Here is a 21,540-nt window from a genome sequence, read left to right as displayed (position 1 = left end):
AACAAGCCGATAATCGGCCGATCGGGCGGCGGCCGAAAATTCACGCCCAACAATCGTTACGTGTTTACGGGCCCTAAGTGTCACATGATCTGTCATTATATATACACACATTTTTTGAAAGGCCCCAGAGGCTGCAACACCTAAGCAAGAGGCACCACTAACCAAACACTGCCATGAAGATCAAGGAACTCTCCAAACAAGTAAAGGGACAATGTTGTTGAGAAGTACAAGTCAGGGTTAGGTTAAAAAAAAAAAAATATCCAAATCTTTGATCCCTAGGTGCACTGTCAAATCTATCATAATCAAATGGAAAGAACATGGCACAACAGCAAACCTGCCAAGAGACGTCCGCCCACCAAAACTCCCAGACCGGGCAAGTAGGGCATTATTCAGAGAGGCCACACAGAGACCTAAGGTGACCCTGGAGGAGCTGCAGAGTTCCACAGCAGAGACTGGAGTATCTGTATATAGGAGGGCAATAAGCCATACGCTTCATAGAATTGGGCTTTATGGCAGAGTGGCCAGAAGAAAGCCATTACTTTCAGCAAAAAACAAAATGGCACATTTTGAGTTTGGGAAAAGGCATGTGGGAGACTCCCAAAATGAATGTGGGAAGGTGCTCTGGTTTGATGAGACTAAAATTTAACTTTTCGGCTATCAAAGAAAATGCTATGTCTGGTGCAAACACAACCCAACACATCACATCACCCAAAGAACACCATTTCAGCAGCCAGGACTGGGAAACTGGTCAGAGTTGAGGGAAAGATGGATGGTGCTAAATACAGGGATATTCTTGAGAAATACCTGTACCACTCTGTGCGTGATTTGAGGCTAGGACGGAGGTTCACCTTCCAGCAGGACAATGACCCCAAAACATTGCTAATGCAACACTTGAGGGGTTTAAGGGGAAACCTGTAAATGTGTTGGAATGGCCTAGTCAAAGCCCAGACCTCAATCCAATAGAAAATCTGTGCTCAGACTTAAAGATTGCTGTTCACAAGCGCAAACCATCCAACTTGAAGGAGCTGGAGCAGTTTTGCAAGGAAGAATGGGCAAAAATCCCAGTGGTAAGATGTGGCAAGCTCATAGAGACTTATCCAAAGTGACTTGGAGTTGTGATTGCCACAAAAGGTGGCTCTACAAAATAGTGATCGACCGTTATCGTTTTTTTGTTGCCGATACCGATATTTTGGCCAATGCATATCGGTATCCGTATTTTTATTTGACTGGCACTCTTGTGGAGGTATCTGGGGGTCTAAAAGACCCCAAACTCCTCCTCTGCACTTAAAAGCATTCGAAATGCCAAGTTTGGCTGTTTTGAATGCTGTCATTTTTTTGAATCTGGCGCCAGACAGTACCCAGGAGTGAGGTAATTTTATGATATCACTTCCGGGTTTTTGCATGGAGACCTAATCGGAGCCGAATGCAGCTTTGATTGGGTCTTCGGCAGCAGTGCAGGCTGGTTGGCCGGGTGGGACGGGAGACCTGGGCGAGCCTCGAAAGGCGGCGAGAGGGGGGACGTCCCCTCCAGCTCCTTGTAATAGAAACATAGAAACATAGAATGTGTCGGCAGATAAGAACCATTTGGCCCATCTAGTCTGCCCAATATATCTGAATCTGAATCCTATGAATAGTCCCTGGCCCTATCTTATATGAAGGATAGCCTTATGCCTATCCCATGCATGCTTAAACTCCTTCACTGTATTTGCAGCTACCACTTCTGCAGGAAGGTTATTCCATGCATCCACTACTCTCTCAGTAAAGTAATACTTCCTCATATTACTTTTAAACCTTTGCCCCTCTAATTTAAAACTGTGTCCTCTTGTGGTAGTTTTATTGTGAAGCAACAACAAATCAGACAAAATAACAGAAAAAGTCAATGTGCATAATGACAGCCAGGTGGGTTCTCGGCCGCATCGGTTGTCATTACAAGACAGCCGACCGTCGGCTATGGACGCCGGTACCGGGGTGATGCCTCTAGCTGCAGGCATCACTCCGGTACAAGCAGTTTCCGAATATCGGCAATATCGGCCACCTTGGTGGCCGATTCCAATATATTGGGGAAAGTGCAGATCGGCCCCCGATAATCGGTCAATCACTACTACAAAGTATTGACTTTAGGGGGGGGTGAATAATTATGCACATTGACTTTTTCTGTTATTTTGTCTGATTTGTTGTTGCTTCACAATAAAATTTCAAAGTTGTGGGCATGTTCTGTAAATTAAACGATGCAAATCCACAAACCATCCATGTTAATTCCAGGTTTTGAGGCAACAAAACACGAAAAATGCCAAGGGGGTGAATACTTTTGCAAGGCACTGTATAGTGTCTCAGGATTAGAATGCAGGTTACGCGTGACTTGAAATAGTGTTTATTAAAAGTTACAAGAATAAATAAAATAATGAGGTTATTTACCTATTCTTGTGTAAATTGGCATGCCTTCTCATGGTGTATGGATCTCCATTTGTCATCTAAAAAGATTACCCCCCCCCCCCCCAAAAGGTTTTGCCTTTTTAGTTATTTGTTGTTTTGGAGTAGACAGGGATGAGAATGCCTGAAAGGTTTTCATTGCTGTCTGTGCCCCCTTTTAGGCTCGGTTTCCACTGCTGCGGCTACAGAGTCGCGCTACTTCTAGTGCGACTCTGTAGTGTTCACTTGTTCGCGGCTTTCAGTGAGACTTGTCCTCATTATAGAAGGAAGTCGCACTGAAGTCGGCCCAAAAGTAGTACACAAACTACTTTTCAAGTTGCGGCAGTGAGAACGGGCCAAATAGAAATGAATGACTTTTGACTTGCTGTGCGCCTTGACCTGTGTCAATGTGACCCTAAATGTAATATATTACATTTAGGGTCATGCAATTTGAACACTCCTTAGTAAGTAGTCAGACTTGTGGTCTGAATTCCGCCTTCATGCCACGAAGCCTAGAATTAATAATTTGCACTTGTGAAAAGGGAAGGATTCATTCTAAATTACAATTCCAAGTATTTAAAGAGAATCTCTGGATACCAGTGGCACAAAGACTTTTGTCAGTTTAATGTTAACGCCCAAGTATTCACCAAATATATTTTAATGGTTGCAGTGACCAAGAGTAAGGAAGGGCCCTGGAGAGATATACAGTTGTGCTCATAAGTTTACATACCCTAGCAGAATTTATGATTTATTGGCCATTTTTCAGAGATTATGAATAATCACACAAACTTTTCTTTCACTCATGGTTAGTGTTTGGCTGAAGTCATTTATTATCAATCAACTGTATTTACTCTTTTTACATCATAATGACAACAGAAACTACCCAAATGACCCTGATCAAAAGTTTACATACCGTGTTTTGCCCTCTTTAACATCAATGACAGCTTGAAGTATTTTGTGGTATTTGTGGATGAGGCTCTTTATCTTCTCAGATGGTAAAGCTGCCCATTCTTCCTGAGGAAAAAGCCTCCAGTTCCTGTAAATTATTGGGCTGTCCTGCATGAACTGCACGTTTGAGATCTCCCCAGAGCGGCTCAATGACATTGAAGTCAGGAGACTGAGATGACCACTCCAGAACCTTCACTTTATTCTGCTGTAGGGAATGACGGGGCAACTAGGCCTTGTGTTTAGGATCATTGTCATGTTAGAATGTCCAAGTGTGTCCCATGCACAGCTTCCAGGCTGATGAATGCAAATTTTCCTCCAGTATTTTTATAATAACATACTGCATTCATCTTGCCATCAATTCTGACCAAATTTCTTGTGCCTTTGTAGCTCACACATCCCCAAAACATCAACGATCCACACCTGTGTTTTACAGTAGGAATGGTGTACCTTTCATCATAGGCCTTGTTGACTCCTCCAAATGTAGCGTTTGTGGTTGTGGCCAAAAAGCTGAGTTTTGGTCTCCTCACTCCAAATGACTTTGTGCCAGTAGGTTTGAGGCTTGTCTCTGTGCTATTTGGCGTATTGTAAGTGGGATACTTTGTGGCATTTGCATAGTAATGGCTTTCTTCTGGCGACTCGGCCATGTAGCCCATCTTTCTTCAAGTGCCTCCTTATTGTGCATCTTGAAACAGCCACACCACATGTTTTCAGAGAGTCCTTTATTTCACCTAAAGTTATTTGTGGGTTTTTCTTTGCATCCCGAACAATTTTCCTGGCAGTTGTGGCTGCAATTTTAGTTGGTCTACCGGACCATGGTTTGGTTTGAACAGAACCCCTCATTTTTCCACTTCTTGATTAGAGTTTGAACACAGCTGATTGGCATTCTTAATTCCTTGGATATCTTTTTTATATCCCTTTCCTGTTTTATACAGTTCAACTTCCTTTTCCCGCAGATCCTTTTGACAATTCTTTTTGCTTTCCCCATGACTCAGAATCCAGAAACGTCAGCACTGGATGAAAGATGCAAGGGTCTGTCGAGACCTTTTTATACACACACTCACTAATTACAAGCAAACAGATCACAGGTGAGGATGGTTACCTTTTTATAGCCATTCACACCCCTTTGTGTCAACTTGTGTGCATGTTATCTGTCCAAAATCACCAGGGTATGTAAACTTTTGATCATGGTCATTTGGGTAGTTTGTTGTCATTATGATTTAAAAAGAGTAAACACACTTGATTGATAATAAATGGTTTCAGCCAAGCACTAACCACGAATGAAAGAAAAGGTTTTGTGTGATCATTCATATTCTCTGAAAAATGGCCTAGAAATCATAAATTCTGCCAGGGTATGTGAACGTATGACCACAACTTTATTACTACCTCATTGACCATATAGACCTATCCTGGCTTTCCCAGGTCCAAAATTATTATTGAGCAGGAATAAATTCACCCCTTTACAATAGTCCCAGTTTCTCATGTGACCTCTTGGGAAAATTAATTGCCCACCCCTGGCCTAAATAATGGTATCCATTTTTGGATTTTTTGCATGTAATGAGGGCTATGCGATGAAGTCAAAAGCCCTGGCAGTCCAAAGACACAAAGGCGAGTGTCTCTGGGATGTATCCTGATAATTGTGCCACAATTTTGAGTCCTGTGGATTATATGGTGGGTTGTTCCAAGCTCAAAGCCTGTTTTAATCATTAAGATTATTAGAAACTAGAAAGTATGGCAGTATTTATTCTCAAAGCCAATGTTTTGGTAATGTTTATATGTAAGATTACGATAGTGAAATGGGTTTAGTTTTTACACTAGGTCATTGTTTGGATTCAACACAAGTACAACAGTCATATAGAATACAATGGAAATAATATCCAAATATCTTGTATGGACTTTTAAAATGAGTCCTCCAGGTCCTGATGCTTTACCAGTGGCAAAAATGACCGTTTTTATTTCATGTTTTGTAAATTCTTTGTCCAACATTGCACTTGGGCTGTGGACAGCTGAGGGAAGTCTAGTGCTCTTAAGTAAGATTGGATGGCCTCTTGGCTTTCATTGAGCATAGAGGTATACATTTATCTATAGCATTCATAGAGCCATTCAATATGCCCTCAGCATACAGTTGAATCCCTGTGTACAATACATCTTAAGGTAGACGGTTGTGGCTGCTTAGCAATATTGGCTAATAAGTTCTCGTTTGTAGCCTGTCCTATAGTCCCGATGCATTCTACCAATCCAGGATTCAATTTAGTGGGGGTTTCTATGAAATATGATTCAGTATTATCACATGCTTGGGCTAGTTCCTAATCAGTCTGGAGATAAGAAAAGGAAATTGTGGATTTAATTGAATTCTTACACTCCTTCCATGTATCCCAAAATGTATTATTATTATTAGTAGTAGTAGGTTATTTTTGGGCTTCTCATAACCATTGCAGCTGATCTGGGAAGCAGTCATTTGGACCCTATAAGTTCAAGCCAAAAGGGGTGGTTTTCCACTTAGGCCTGACGTTTGCTGAAAGGAGAGCTGGATGTAAAAGTGGCTTTGTATCTGGTAATGAATGTCCAAGATCAGTCTAGCACAGCTCTGTAATTAGTTGTTAGAGAGTTGAAGGGCAAGGTACATAAGATTAGAGCTATCCTATCAGTCCAAGGTTTGGTTTATATTTATATAACACACACACACACACACACACACACACACACACACACACACACACACACACACACAGTATCCTCACAAAAGTGAGTACACCCCTCACATTTTTTAAAATATTTTAATATATCTTTTCATGTGACAACACTGATTTATTTATATCTTTTTATGTGACAACACTGAAGAAATTACACTTTGCTACAATGTAAAGTAGTGAGTGTACATCTTATATAACAGGGTCAATTTGCTGTCCCCTCAAAATAACTCAACATACAGCCATTAATGTCCAAACCGCTGGCAACAGAAGTGAGTACACCCCTAAGCCAAAATGTCCAAATTGGGCCCAATGTGTCAATCTTTTGTGTGGCCACCAATATTTTCCAGCACTGCCTTAACCCTCTTGGGCATGGAGTTCACCAGAGCTTCACAGGTTGCCACTGGAGTCCTCTTCCATTTCTCCATGATGACATCACAGAGCTGGTGGATGTTAGAGACATTGCGCTCCTCCACCTTCCATTTGAAGATGCCCCACAGATGCTTAATAGGGTTTAGGTCTGGAGACATGCTTGGCCAGTCAATCACCTTTACCCTCAGCTTCTTTAGCAAGGCAGTGGTCATCTTCGAGGTGTGTGGGGTTGTTACTGTGTTGGAATACTGCCTTGCCGCCCAGTCTCCGGACGGAGGGGATCATGCTCTGCTTCAGTATGTCACAGTACATGTTGGCATTCATGGTTCCCTCAATGAACTGTAGCTCTCCAGTGCCTGCAGCACTCATGCAACCCCAGACCATGACACTCCCACCACCATGTTTGACTGTAGGAAAGACACACTTGTCTTTGTACTCCTCACCTGGTTGCCGCCACACACGCTTGACACCATCTGAACCAAATAAGTTTATCTTGGTCTTATCAGACCACAGGACATGGTTCCAGTAATCCATGTCTTAAGCCCCGTACACACGTACCGATCGTTGGCCGACCGATCGGCCGTGTTTTGTCCCCGGGCTGTCCTGTCCGCTGAAAAGTGCAGAAGACTGCACACAAATTTTGTCTGCCGACTGCAGAAGTGATGTCATGTGATTGTTAACTTTCCCTGTGTTTTTTTTCTTTTCTGAGCATGCCCAGTCTTGTAAATCTGCTGTCTGTCGGCCGAATTCTGTACTGACTGGCGAACAATCGGTCGTTCTGGTGTCGGCATACAAAAATTTTAATGCTTGCACGACAGATTCTGTTCGGCCGAAAGTGCGCTGTCGACTGTCGGAAGCATCATACTAACGAGCCGAAAATCGGCCGATCGTTCGGCGGCCGAACAGTTTCGGCCGACAATCGGTACGTGTGTACGGGCCTTAAGTCTGCTTTTCTTGTGCATCATCTTTAGAAGAGGCTTCCTTCTGGGATGACAGCCATGCAGACCAATTTGATGCAGTGTGCGGTGTATGGTCTGAGCACTGACAGGCTGACCCCCCCCCCCCCCCCCCCTCACCCATTCAACCTCTACAGCAATGCTGGCAGCACTCGTAAATCTTTCCCAAAGACAACATCTGGATATGACGCTGAGCACGTGCACTCAACTTCTTTGGTCGACCATGGCAAGGCTTGTTCTGAATGGATCCTGTCCTGTTAAACCGCTGTATGGTCTTGGCCACCGTGCTGCAGCTCAGTTTCAGGGTCTTGGCAATCTTCTTATAGCCTAGGCCATCTTTATGTAGAGCAACAAATTTTTTTTTTTTTTTTTTTTTTCAGATCCTCAGAGTTGTTTGCCATGAGGTGCCATGTTGAACTTCCAGTGACCAGTATGAGAAAGTGAAAGCGATAACAGCAACTTTAACGCACATGCTCCCCATTCACACCTGAGACCTTGTAACACTAACGAGTCGGATGACATCGGGGAGGGAAAATGGCTAATTGGGCCCAATTTGGACATTTTGACTTGGGGGTGTACTCACTTTTGTTGCCAGCGGTTTAAACATTAATGGCTGTTTTTTTAGTTATTTTGAGGGGACAGAAAATTTACACGGTTAGGCCTCTTACACACGATACTCCTGTATGAGTGTCTCCATTTTGGCCTCTTGCACACAATACTCCTGTTTGAGCATCTACTCTTTCCAGACTTTTTTTTTTTTATGTATTTGCGTGTATTCGTGTGTATTTGCGTGCATTGAGGCTTAAGTTACTGACCAAAAATGCAGATTTTTCTATTTTTGTTTTTACTGAAGAATGCACAGCGTTTCTTTACGCGCCTGTGTGCACAGGCACATTACAATTAATGGCCTGTATTTTAGCTCAGAAAAAAAAAAGCTGTACTGAGCTTTTTCAAGCTGCGAGATGCTCAAACACAGGAGTATTGTGTGCAAAAGGCCTTTTACAAGCTGTACACTCACTACTTTACATTGTAGCAAGTAGTAATTTCTTCAGTGTTGTCACATGAAAAGATAAAATCAAGTATTTACAAAAATGTGAGGGGTGTACTCACTTTTGTGAAATACTGTGTGTGTGTGTGTTTATGTTTATATATATATATATATATATATATATATATATATATATATATATGTTATATATATAAATATCTCTATCTCCATTTTGGGGCGCCTGCCTTTACACGCTCACGTGGGGTCGGCTGCCGGGTTTGCCGCTAGCACCTGCGATCGCATCCCCATGGAGAGAGAGAGAATGGTGATCTGGTGTTGTAAACACAGCAGACTACTCTCAGCAATCAACAATCCTATTTAGGAAAACCGGTCTCTGTGTGTTTCCAAAAGCCCATATTCCCCACAGTTAGAAAACACCCCCTAGGCTCCCATTTAACCCTTTGATCACCCATGGGTTAAACACCTTCCTTGCCAGTGTCATTAGTACAGTAACAGTGCATATTTTTAGCACCGGTTACTGTAGTAATGTCACTGGTCCCCCCCCAAAAGTGTAAAAAAAGTCAGGTGTCCAATTTGTCTGCTGCAATGTCGCAGTCTCGCTAAAAATCGCTGATCGCCGCAATTACTTGTAAAAAAAAAAAAAATAAAAATGACATCAATCTTTCCCCAAGTTTTGTAGATGCGATTAACTTTTGCGCAAACCAATCAAAATACGCCTATTGGGATTTTTTTGACTGAAAATATGTAGCAGAATACAAATTGGCCTAAAATGCTAAAAAAAATTTTGATTTATAATTTTTTTTTTTATTGGGAATGTTTATATAGCAGAAAGTGAAAAATATTGTTTTTTTTTTTTTTTTTTTTTTCTTCTTTTTCCTTCAAAATTGTTGCTTTTTTGTTTTTAACGCAAAAAATAAAAATCGCTGAGGTGATCAAATACCAATCAATTCAAAAAAGGACATGAATTTTATTTGGGTACAGCGTTGCACGACGGCGCAATTGTCAGTTAAAGTGACTCGGTGCCGAACCGCAAAAATGGCCTGGTCATTAAGGGGGGGAGACTCTTCCGGTCCAGAAGTGGTTAATGGCATCTCAGTCTTAGGCTGTAGGGTTCAATTATTGAGTTGGTCCACCTTTTGCAGCTAGAACCACTTTTGACACTTCTGGGAAGGCTGTCCACAAGGTTTAGTAATGTGTCTATGGGAATGTTTGACCAGTCTTACAGAAGAGCATTTGTGAGGTCAGGCACTGATGTTGGAGAGAAAGCCGTGCTTGCAGTCTGCGCTCTAATTCATCCCAAAGGTGTTCTATCGGGTTGAGGTCAGTCAAGTTCTTCCACCCCAAACTCGCTGTATATGGACCTTGCTTTGTGCACTGGTGCGCAGTCATATTGGAACAGGAAGAAGCCACCCACAAAGTTGGCAGCATGAAATTGTCCAAAGTGTCTTGGTATATTGACTCCTGAAGAGTTCTCTTCACTGGAACTAAGGGGCCAAGCCCAACCGCTGAAAACCAACTCCACACAACCCCCCCCCCCCTTCACCAAATGATTTGGCCCTTTGCACAAAGCAAAATAAAGACACGGATGAGTGGTTTGGGGTGGAGAAAGTTGACTGGCCTTCTCTTTTTATATGCATTGCTGTTGAAGCACATTTCCTAAGTGCAGACTATATTGTACAACTTGGTGGAGCACCTAACAGGCAATAATTCTTTTGTATTTTATTAACAATGAAGAGTCTGGCCAAAGGTTTAGTAGTTTCCTGTAATAATTAATATTATTTTTTTATTTTTTCAACAGAAGATAATCGGCGTATTCAAGCCAAAGTCAGAAGAGCCTTATGGTCACCTTAACCCAAAATGGACCAAATATTTTCACAAAGTCTGCTGTCCTTGCTGCTTTGGGCGTGGCTGCCTTGTTCCAAATCAGGGATATCTGTCTGAAGCTGGAGCATATTTAGTGGATGAAAGACTTGGATTAGGTGTTGTGCCTAAAACAAAGGTAATGATCAAAGCAAAAAGTAGTTAAGTTGCATCCAAACTGTTTTACATGACTAAACAAAATAGTGCAAGATCAAATGTAGGTTGCGTTGGAAGGCAAACCATGCATTGGCAAAGCTATCCAGAAAATGCAGCACTAGGCTTGGGGCCCATTCACACCAGAAACTGCGTGTTTACTGCATGTTTTTGCATGCTCCATGATGTGCATTTCACATGCATTTTTTTAATGTGTATTTGCATGCATTTTCGGTGCATTTTTCCTATGCTTGGATTTCCGTTAAGGTCACTTTTGTCTTCTTTCTTCTTTGTGCCTTAATGTACTCTATACTGTGTTGCGGTGGATTTTGTGTGCATTTGTATGCATTTCCATGCATTTTCAGTGCAGAAAAATGCAGCTTTTTAGTGCACTGCAGTAGTACGACCTATGCCCATAGGATGACCAGGATTTTGGACTGTCTATGCAGTTGGAGTGCAGTCAAAAATGCATCCCACTGAATCTGGTGTGAATGGGCCCTTCTAGGCAAAATGAACCATGTAAACATATACTGACCTGTATTTGTGCAAGAGTAAAGTCTGTGCTATTCAGATGATGACTATCCTAACGTTTATAGAAGTTTAGTTTGCTGGTCAGCTGCTTGCAACAGATAAGCATTTACTTTGTTAGCCAGTGGGTCAGCATTTTACATACATTATATGTGAAATATATCTTTCTCTTACGTCCTCCGACAGTCGCCGCCCCTCACATAGTCTTCACCAATGGATATTGACTTCCGCTCCGCAGGAGTAGCTAGGCATAAGACTTGTTAGAAACAAAAGCTTTTAGCATAAACACACCCATGGGGGCTGTCCCACTGGTCGATACCCCCCCTGCCGTAAGCCATCCCAACTCAGTTTGTCTCTGCCTAGCGTTAGGAGTAGATAGGCTTTCCTGTGCTGGGGCTACAGTCTGTCTTCTAATCTTTTCTTCTGATTTTTATTTTGCACTGTTGCTCCTGTTGAGCCTGTTTCTGTTGCCCAGAAGGTTCTCTTACTGTGCGTGTAAGGTTCCTTTCTCTGATGTGGGTACTGCGTTGCCTTTTCTATGGTTGCGTCTCCCACCCCTCATGTCTACACTGCTTTGGGACATCCCATTGGTGAAGACTATGTGAGGGGCGGCGACTGTCGGAGGACGTAAGAGAAAACTGAATTTTTGTAAAATTCCTTTCTCTGAGTCCTCCGACAGCCGCCGCCACCCCTCTTTTGGGGTTTTTTCTTGTACACTTACTGCTATGCTACCAAACTGAGTTGGGATGGCTTACTGCAGGGGGGGTATTGACCAGTGGGACAGCCCCTATGGGTGTGTTTATGCTAAAACCTTTTGTTTCTAACAAGTCTTATGCCTAGCTACTTCTGCGGAGTGGAAGTCAATACCCATTGGTGAAGACTATGTGAGGGGCGGCGACTGTCGGAGGACTCGGAGAAAGGAATTTTACGGTAAGATTTTACAAAAATTCAGTTTTTAAAGGTAATGCGTATCTTAATTGTACAGGACTTAAATTCAAGGAGCATGGATTATATGCAGGCTACCTTCAGGTGATTGGACACTGGCATAAATCTTGCTAGAGCTGCCCCTAGAGTGCACCCATATAATCCCGCCCACTCTGTAATTCCAATTTCTGCTAGTGTCTCTAGGTGACACTGGAGAAGTAAAATTTTTTTTTTTTTTTTTTTTTTTTTAATTTGATTTTTTTCTCTAAAACTTCTGTCGAGATCTGACTGCTTATTACCCTGGGATATCTATTGGTGTGTACCTTGGAGACTGTACCTTGAGGCACTGGATCCTGTGTTAGGCGCTCACTTAGGCATGTAGGGCAACATGTAGCTAGCCACAGGGTGCTATGCAGGTCCAGGGCTGCTGTCTTATTTATATGGTTCCCAGTCCCTGAAGACCAGTTCAGGGGTATACACACGATCACAGTTGAAGCTGGGACCTCCTAGTCTCTGCATCGTGACTGAGGAAAGACAGAATTTCTCTGTATGTTAAAACCATTTCCTATGTATGGCTGAATTCGCATCGCGTTCGGACCAAACTCGTGCAGGACCCTTTTTTTTGTCCGCATCACAATCTAATCCGATTCTGCAAATCGCACGGTCTTTTGGAAACTGCAGGGTGTCGTTAACTAACATACACTTCGCAGTCAGTTTGCATGAACATTTGAATTTTTGATGCGTCTGCATCTAGTGTGAACCGGCCCGTTTTATAGGTACAGTAGAGGATTTTGGAGTTACTCACTTTATTGTGGTGCCCCCTGCCATTTTTTGTTTCTGATGATTCTTGGTGCAAGCAGTGTTAAATCTGGCAGTGTTTTTTTTTTTTCCCCCCTCTTAGCTAGACTAGGAGGATGTGGTAACTACTGCATCACACCTTTTCAGATGACTCATTCTTGCCTGATCGTTCCTTACAGTGCATTGCTACATTCTTTCTGCTGTCTTCTACAGAGATATAGCCACAGCCATGGCACCAAGTTTGTCCTGTACTGTATTCCAAAGTAAAGAATTTTAAAATAAAGTAAAATGCATAGTGGTACGTGATACCTGGCCTTAGACTGACAATAGCTTAATTTTTTCAGGATATACAGAAATTAGACTGCAGATATGGAACGTTTACAGTTGCAATATAACATGAATGAATCAGATTAAATCCGTTTGTAACTAAATTGTTATTTATGAATTCACCTTTTAGCCATATTATTTAAATCTATTTTAGTAGTTTGATGAGCATACACATTGACTGTCCATACCTCCTTAAAGTCTAAAAGTCTGGTATGCTAGACCTAAAGGCCTGTATCTGAAGAGAAACCGGGTAAAGAAAACCTGTACGGCACTTGCCGTGTTGGTATTAGTAACTATACCAGCCAGCATTAGACTGATTAGTTGAGGATAGGAAACCTCCAGACTTCAGGAATAGAAAAGAAACCCTTGTATAGATATTCCAGAAAAGTAGTCAATCCTTTTTAAAGCTGGGTAAACACTATAAGAAATGTGGATAAAAACTTTTCTATGAGATACGATTTTTCGAGTATTTGATCGTTAGTATAGCGCTTTCGATAGCTGATTTCAACTGTTCGGATGAAAAAAAAGAAGGTGCAAGCTAGAAAATTTTTATTGTACATTAACACAACGTCTGATTTTTCAGTCCGTGTACAGTACGCCTACAAAAATAATCAAATAGAGAATGCGTGTGATCCGATACGAAGAACAACCCAGAAGAAGGTGATAACAAACATAGAAATTCTACAGAATAAAGAACATTTTATCATTTGAGAATTTTCATACAAGTTAATACCATTGTTGGTTACGTCATGATTCGCACCTTTGTGGAAAATCAGACGAACGTTTGTTTGATTTTGGATGGGGTGGGCTTTCTCTCCCCATATCCCAGAAGGCACTGGGGAGATTTTACTAAAACTGGAGCAGACAGAATCTGGAACAGCTGTTCAAAGTAACCAATCAGCTTCTAACTTTAGCTTGTTCAGTTAAACTTTGAAAATGTAAGCTAGAAGCTGATTGGTTGTTGGCAACAGCTGTTCCGGATTCTGTCTGCGCCAGTCTTAGGAATTTCTCTTCATAGTATTTTTAGTGTCTTTAGTATGTAGACCAAAAAACAAACTGCAATAAGCTACCTGCTATCAAACCTGAGGCATGTCTAAATAGCTATATGCATTTGAATAGCAAAAGGATAAAAAGCAAAACCTCAAGTACAAGCGGTCCCCTGGTTACAAACGGTAGACAACAGGAAGTGAGAGGAAATCTATCCCTAGGAAGGGAAATTCACTCCTGTAAGAGTTCTCATGGGAAAAAGGTGTCTCCACTGAAGCTTTATCGCCAATCCTTATTTCCATAACAACCCAAAATTTTAAAAATCCAGTTGTCAAAGGGACAGACAGTGCGGGAAACTCTTCTGAACATGGGCACAGACAGCAAAACAAATGGTACTGGGGTGTTAACCCTTCCCTATGCTATCCCAAAAACGTACAAATTATTTTTTTGGCTGCAGCTAAACTTAAAAAATTTTCCTGTTCCGACTTACAAACAAATTTGACTTAAGAACAAACCTACAGTCCCTATGTTGGTAACCCGGGGATCTCCTGTATACAGAATCTAAGGGGGTAAAAATTGCAACGTCCAAAAAAAGAGCCTGTATAGTCCATGCAAAGATCGCTGGAATGTAGCACAGAGTAGACACTTCAATATCTGTGTAGCTGGTAAGAAAGTAAACACAGGCTTTGTCAATGATAAAATACCGTGAATAAAAATCCGCATGTGAAAAGCTGTAATTGCACATCCGGGACATCTCTGAAAAAGCGTGTTGCCTCCCTGTCCCTCTTCTGTGACCAGAAGTAGAGATGTAATGTGAGCTGATCTTGATAGATTATTAGGATACTCTCACTTCACATACTGCTGGCTGAGGGAGAGAGAGGCACTCATTTAAAGCTTTTCACGTGAGCAGATATTCTTTTCATTCATAGAATCTGGATTTATCATTGATGAAAATTGGTGAACAGCAATTTTCAAGTCTTGCCACAGATTCTCAGTTGAATTTATGTTTGGACTTTGACTGGGCCATTCTAACACATGAATGTGCTTTAATCTAAACCATTCCATTGTAGCTCTGGCTCTGTAGTTTTCTGCCACACATAGCGTTTTGCTTTTAGGCCAAAAAGTTACATTTTTGTCTCATCTGACCAAAGAACCCTTTTCACATATTTGCTATGTCCCCCCCCCCCACATAGATTTTCGCAAAAAGGAATTCTTAAGGCTTTCTTTCAACATTGGTTTTCTTCTTGCCACTCTTCCATAAAGGCCGGATTTGTAGAGCGCACGACTAATAGTTGTCCTGTGGACAGAATCCCCACCTGAGCTGTGAATCTCTGCAGTTCCTCCAGAGCTACCATGGGCCTCTTGGCTGCTTCTCTGATTTAATGCTCTCCTTGCCCAGCCTGTAAGTTTGTGGACAGCCATGTCTTGGTAGGTTTGCAGTTGTGCCATACACCTTCCATTTTTTGCTGGATTAAACAGTGCTCTGTGAGATGTTCAAAGCTTGGGATATTTATTTATTACCTAACCCTGCTTTAAACTTCTCCACAACTTTATCCCTGACCTGTCTGGTGTGTTCCTTGGCCTTCACGATGCTCTTGTTTGTTCATTAAGGTTCTCGAACAAACCTCTGAGGGCTTCACAGAACAGTTGTATTTATACTGAGATTGAATTACACACAGGTGAACTATACTCGGATATCCCGAACTAAAATCCAGTGGAACCAATTGCTTTCAGAAGTCCTCTAACTAGTAAAGGGGGCTAAATACAAATGCATGCCACACTTTTCAGCTATTTTACTTGTAAAAAAAATTGAAACCCATTAATCATTTTCCTTCCACTTCACAATTATGTGCCACTTTGTGTTGGTCTTTTACATGAAATTCCAATTAAATACAGTTACGGTTTTGGTTGTAACATGACAAAATGTGGAAAATTTCAAGGGGTATGAATTGGGGATAGACCAATTTTCGGCAAGGCCGATATATAGGTGGCACATATGCACTTTCCCCGATATATCGGTATCGGCCCTGGAACTGGCCGATATTGCCGATTTTTATTTTTGTGACGTCATTCTGCCTTTTTAGGCTGCCTCCCTCGCCTTGAACAGCCTCGTCTGGAGTCGGGACTAGTCTCGCCGGAGTGTATCACAGCCATACACCCACCCACAGCAGCCTGGTGCCAGCCAGCCACCCACACCCACAGACCCTGTACCAGCCAGCCACCCACCCACAGACCCTGTACCAGCCACCCACAGACAGGGTGCCAGACAGCCAGCCACCCACAGACAGCATGCCAGACAGCCAGTCAAAAATTGTCTTTATTTCTCAAAACTTTACATGTACAAAATATCGGCCCATATCACCGATACGTTGTGACCAAAATATCGGTATCGGCCCTGAAAAAACCATATCGGTCTATCCCTAGTATGAATATTTTTTCAAGGCACCCCCACTGTGCTCTCCTCATTAGCTCACTGGCTGTAATTTACAGCAGCAGGAGCCAATGACTCCCAGTGCTGTGAGCCAATGAGGAGAGAGACCCTGGAGAGCTGCTGCTTTCATGCACATTGCTGGATCGAGATTGGGCTCAGGTAAGTATAAGGGGGGCTGGGGGGGGGGGGCTGCACCCAAAAGGCTTTTTACCATAATGCATAGAATGCATTAGGGTAAAAAACCTTGAGCCTTTGCAACCACTTTAAATTATGTTGCATAATGTTACTTTTTCTTGTTTATACAGTTTCTTACATTTTTAATACTGCAAAATAGCTGTTAGCATTATAGCCATGTAAAGTATTATTTTCACAATGCTATTTTTTTTTTCTCTTAAGGTAGTGTGGCTTGTCAGTGAAACTTTCAATTACAGTGCAATAGACCGTGCAAAGTCAAGAGGCAAGAAATATGCATTAGAAAAAGTACCAACAGTAGGTCGAAAATTTCACCGCATAGGTTTACCTCCAAAGGTAATTTTTTTTTTTTTTTTTATTTTGTTTTTGCTTTCATCTTTGTAAATGTGATAACAGTTTGAAATTTTTGCAGACTCTGTTGCCATGCCTCCTACATAATTATTTTATCAGGGAGACAAGTGCTTACATACTGTACAGGTTAAACCAGAACACCACTCGGCATCTTTGCATTTACTGACTACGTAACCCCAGAGTAGGAAAATTACTTCCTCTTCTGTCAGAATATGGTTTTGTATCTCATGTTCTCCTGACAGGCATAACAAAAAAAAAAAAAAAAAAAGAATACTTTTGTGTGGTCACTTTTCAGTGTGCAATGTTTTTAAATAAATCTAGGATGCAAATTCATAATAAATTCTAGATCTTCCTGTCATACTTACCAGTTTGCAAGGTTTCAAACCATCTGCAGTCAGGGTTTAGAATCTTCATTCCATATGTTAAGGAGAATCTAAACAAGAGCTTTTCACTGATTTTGTATTCTTAAAGCAGATTCAGAACGGACAAACAATTGTCTTTATCTTTCATTGAGGAACACAGGAATATTAGTTCTGAAACAGTTGGTCTTTACAGTGCCTACAGGAGGTTGGGACATTGGGAGACAAACTTTAAGCTAACCCCCATATAACCTGCCTCCAACCATCATGCTACAGTTTGCTAGTGTCCAAGGAGGTTGAAAGCCTTTTGTGCAGCACCCCTGAGAAAAAATTGAACTATATTTTTGCTAACCTACTTTTTTTTTTTTTTTTTTAATTTTTTTTTTTTCTGCTAGCGGGACACTATAGGTGTATGGGTTTTTTTTTTTTTTTTTTTTTCCTTCTTCAGTGACTTCCGTCTGGGTTTCAAAAATGCAGCTTGAGCTAATCACTAAATAGCAGCTATCCAGATTAGTATATCCTCAGCAACAGCTTTTTTAAGTATTTACGCTGGACTGAAAGATTATGGGACTAGCCTGGAGTGTGACCTCCTGGCACTGGGCTCTGCTTTGTGGGCTTTCCAGACCTTTGTGTACTGTCCGGTTTTTAAAATGGTTCTAAATTTTAAAAGGTTTTTTACCTTCATTCCCTGCATTAAGTTTAAAGAAAAAAAAAAAACTTTCGCTAGCTGATATTCCCTTCCCCCCTTACCCCAAAGTACTTACCTGCCCCTCTCTCAATCCAGTGCTGTTCTTTCAGCTGCAGCTCTGGTCTCTCTCCCTTTTTTTCTCCGGGACTCGGGCAACAGTGTGAGCCATTGTTGCTGTCAATCTGATCCTGTAAGGTGGGAGTGAGGGAAGTGGCCGAGCCACACTGTGTCTTTGGATGCACACAGCCCAGCTCGAGAGCACGTCTGCACGTGTGCCCCTGTTAGCACACAGCTTGCTATGGGGGCACACACAGTAAAGGAGGAGCTGAGTGTCCTGGGGGGGAAGGAGGTAAGGGGCCACTTTTTACAATATCTTTGCACAGAGCCGGTAAGTATAAACTAGGGATTGACTGGAAAGTGCTGTACCGGAGTGATGCCTGCAGCTAGAGGCATCACACCGGTAACGGTGTCCAAAGCCGACAGTCTGCTGTTTTGTAATGACAACCGATGCGGCTGAGAAGCCACTCGGCTGTCATTTTACAAGGAGCGGGAGGGGACGTTCCCCCTCCCCCCCCCCCCCCCGCCGCCTTCTGCGGCTCGCCCGGGCCTCCCGTCCCACTGGGAGACCCGGGCATCCGCACGGCCGCCGAGGACCCGATCAAAGCCGCATTCAGCTCTGACTGGGTCTCCATGTAAAAACCGGAAGTGATGTCATGACTGTGATGACATGTCAAGTGATGTCCGGGTACTCTGCGCCAAATTCAAAAAAATTACAGCATTCAAAGCAGCCAAACTTGGCATTTTGAATGCTTTTAAGTGCAGGGGAGGGGTTTGGGTCTTTTAGACCCCCCAGATCCCTCCACAAGAGTGGAAAAAAAAAATATAAAATATACATTGTGTATTAATATACAAAAAAATATATATGAAAACACATAAGGTGAAAAAGGATCATGTGATCAAGTGCATATATGTGACATAAATAAAAAGTCCATAATTCACTGGTGCAAAAAACAGAAAAGTGTGATTTCTCAAGATTCACGGTGCAATTGGATAATCCCTCCACCATACAAGTTCTGCTCTCACCAGACGGAAATAATGAAAGTGCCAATCCAACTCAAAAAAATCACTCGGGTGCACTGTAGGTGAAGTCCCACTGGCCACTTGTAAGCACTCAAATTACTCAAAGCCTCTTACCAGACAGCAACATATAGAAGCCAGGATCATCTGATGACAAATGTTTCTTCTCCTCAACAAGATGAAAACGGATCCAGATAGCCCAGAACAAGGATCCAACCATACCATATATTGCTTTGGGAGAAGTTCTGTCATTTGGAGTCGTAGCAGCCAGTTCCCTTTGATGGATGTATAAACAACCTTTAGGTACAAATATCTGTAATGGTTGACTGGTTAGCGCTTGGGCTTGCTCCTTAATCTGACCATGAACCTTTATAATCCGTGCAATGGGGTGGTTAACATCAAGCCTTTGAATTCCAATTAGCACAGGCATCTGGGCATCCATGTAAAAACCGGAAGTGATGTCATGACATCACTTCTGCGTACTCTGCGCCAAATACAAAAAAATGACAGCATTCAAAACAGCCAAACTTGGCATTTTGAATGCTTTTAAGTGCAGGGGAGGGGTTTGGGGTCTTTTTAGACCCCCAGATCCCTCCACAAGAGTACCTTTTAACCGCTTCCATACAGAGCAGTTAGACCCCCTTCCTGCCCAGACCAATTTTCAGCTTTTAGCACTCTCACACTTTGAATGACAATTGCTCAGTCATGATACACTGTAACCAAACACATTTTTTATCATTTTTTTCACACAAATAGAGCTTTCTTTTGGTGGTATTTGATCACAACTGTTTTTTTTTTTTTTCTTTCTTCGTGATATAAGCAAAAATTTTGAAAAAAAAAAAAAACACTTTTTTTTTTTTTTAGTTTCTATTATAAAATTTTGCAAAAAAATAATTTTTCTTCATACATTTGGGCCAAAATTTATACTGCTACATATCTCTGGTAAAATTAACCCAAATTAGTGTCTATTATTTAGTCTGTGTGAAAGTTATTGAGTCTAGAAGCTATGGTACCAATTACTGAAAATTGATCACACCAGATGTACTGACGGCCTATCTCCTTTCTTGAGGCCCTGAAATGTCAGGACAGTACAAATACCCCCCAAATGACCCCTTTTTGTAAAGTAGACAGTCCAAGGTATTTAGTAAGAGGCATGGTGAGTTTTTTGAAGTTATAATTTTTTCCCACAATTCTTGGGAAAATTAAGAAAAAAAATTTTTCTTTTTTTTTTCCCCAAAACGTTGTCAATTTATAAGCTATTTCTAACACATAGCATGTACACAGCAAAAATGACACCCCAAAATTCATTCTGCTACTCCTTCGGAGTATGGTGATACCACATGTGTGAGACTTTTACACAGCCTGGCCACAAAAAGAGCCTCCACATCCAAGTAGCACCATCAGGCGTTTTAGGAGCATAAATACACATAAAACTTTCTTACTACCTATCACACTTTTCAAGGCCCTAGAGCACCAATACAATGGAAAAGTCCCCATTTTGGAAAGCAAACACTCCAACGTATATTCTATTATGCATTATGGGTCGTTTGAACATGTCATTTTTTTTCCACAAGTTTTTGGAAAATGTGGGGAAAAAATAAACTTTTTTTTTTTTTTTTTTACACAAAGTTGCCAATTTATAGGATATTCCTAACACATAGCATGTACATAGCAAAAATGACACCCCAAAATACATTCTGCCACTCCTCCTGAGTATGGCAATACCACATGTGTGAAACTTTTTCACAGCCTAGCCATATAGAGGGGCCCAACATCCAAGGAGCACCATCATGCATCCTAGCCACTTGCCTAGGCCTATTTTTGACATTTGGTGTTTACATGCTAAAATCTGTTGTTTTTGCTAGAAAACTACTTAGAACCCCCAAACATTATATATATTTTTTTTTAGCAGAGACCCTAGAGAATAAAATGGAGATTATTGCAATATTTTTTATCACACCGTATTTGCGCAGCGGTCTTCCAAACGCAATTTTTTTGGAAAAAATTCACTTTTTTTGAATTAAAAAATAAGAAACCAGTAAAGTTAGCCCAATTGTTTTCCATAATGTGAAAGATAATGTTACGCCGAGTAAATAGATACCCAACATGTCATGCTTCAAAATTGCGCGTGCTCACGGAATGGTGACAAACTTTGGTACTTAAAAATCCCCATAGGCGACACTTTAAAAATTTCTACAGGTTGCTATCTTAAAGTTACAGAGGAGGTCTAGGGCTCAAATTATTGCTCTCGCTCTAACGATCGCGGCGATACCTCACATGTGTAGTTTGAACACACTTTACATATGTGGGCGGGGTTTCCGTATGTGTTCGCTTCTGCGCGCGAGCTCAAGGGGACAGGGCGCTTTTAATTTTTTTTTTTTTTTTTACTATTGATTTTATTTATTATTTTTTATTTTTACACTGTTTTTAAAAAAAAAAAAAAAAAAAAAAAAATTGATCATTTTTATTTCTATTACAAGGAAT

At 41.5% G+C, this 21,540-nt stretch overlaps 1 protein-coding gene across 1 annotated transcript in view; it reads left to right on the top strand.

Annotated features, from left to right (window-relative positions):
* PI4K2B (phosphatidylinositol 4-kinase type 2 beta) overlaps positions 1-21,540 on the top strand; it is a 63,772-nt gene that overhangs the window by 14,470 nt on the left and 27,762 nt on the right. The window contains exons 3-4 of the mRNA XM_082274068.1: positions 10,180-10,380; positions 16,786-16,917. Coding sequence (XP_082130194.1) covers positions 10,180-10,380; positions 16,786-16,917 — 333 coding nt within the window. The remainder of the gene's footprint in view (positions 1-10,179; positions 10,381-16,785; positions 16,918-21,540) is intronic.

Source organism: Pelophylax lessonae, assembly GCF_965119305.1.
Source record: "Pelophylax lessonae genome assembly, chromosome: 12".
Taxonomy (NCBI): Eukaryota; Metazoa; Chordata; class Amphibia; order Anura; family Ranidae; genus Pelophylax; species Pelophylax lessonae.
This window is presented reverse-complemented; position numbering and strand designations above follow the sequence as displayed.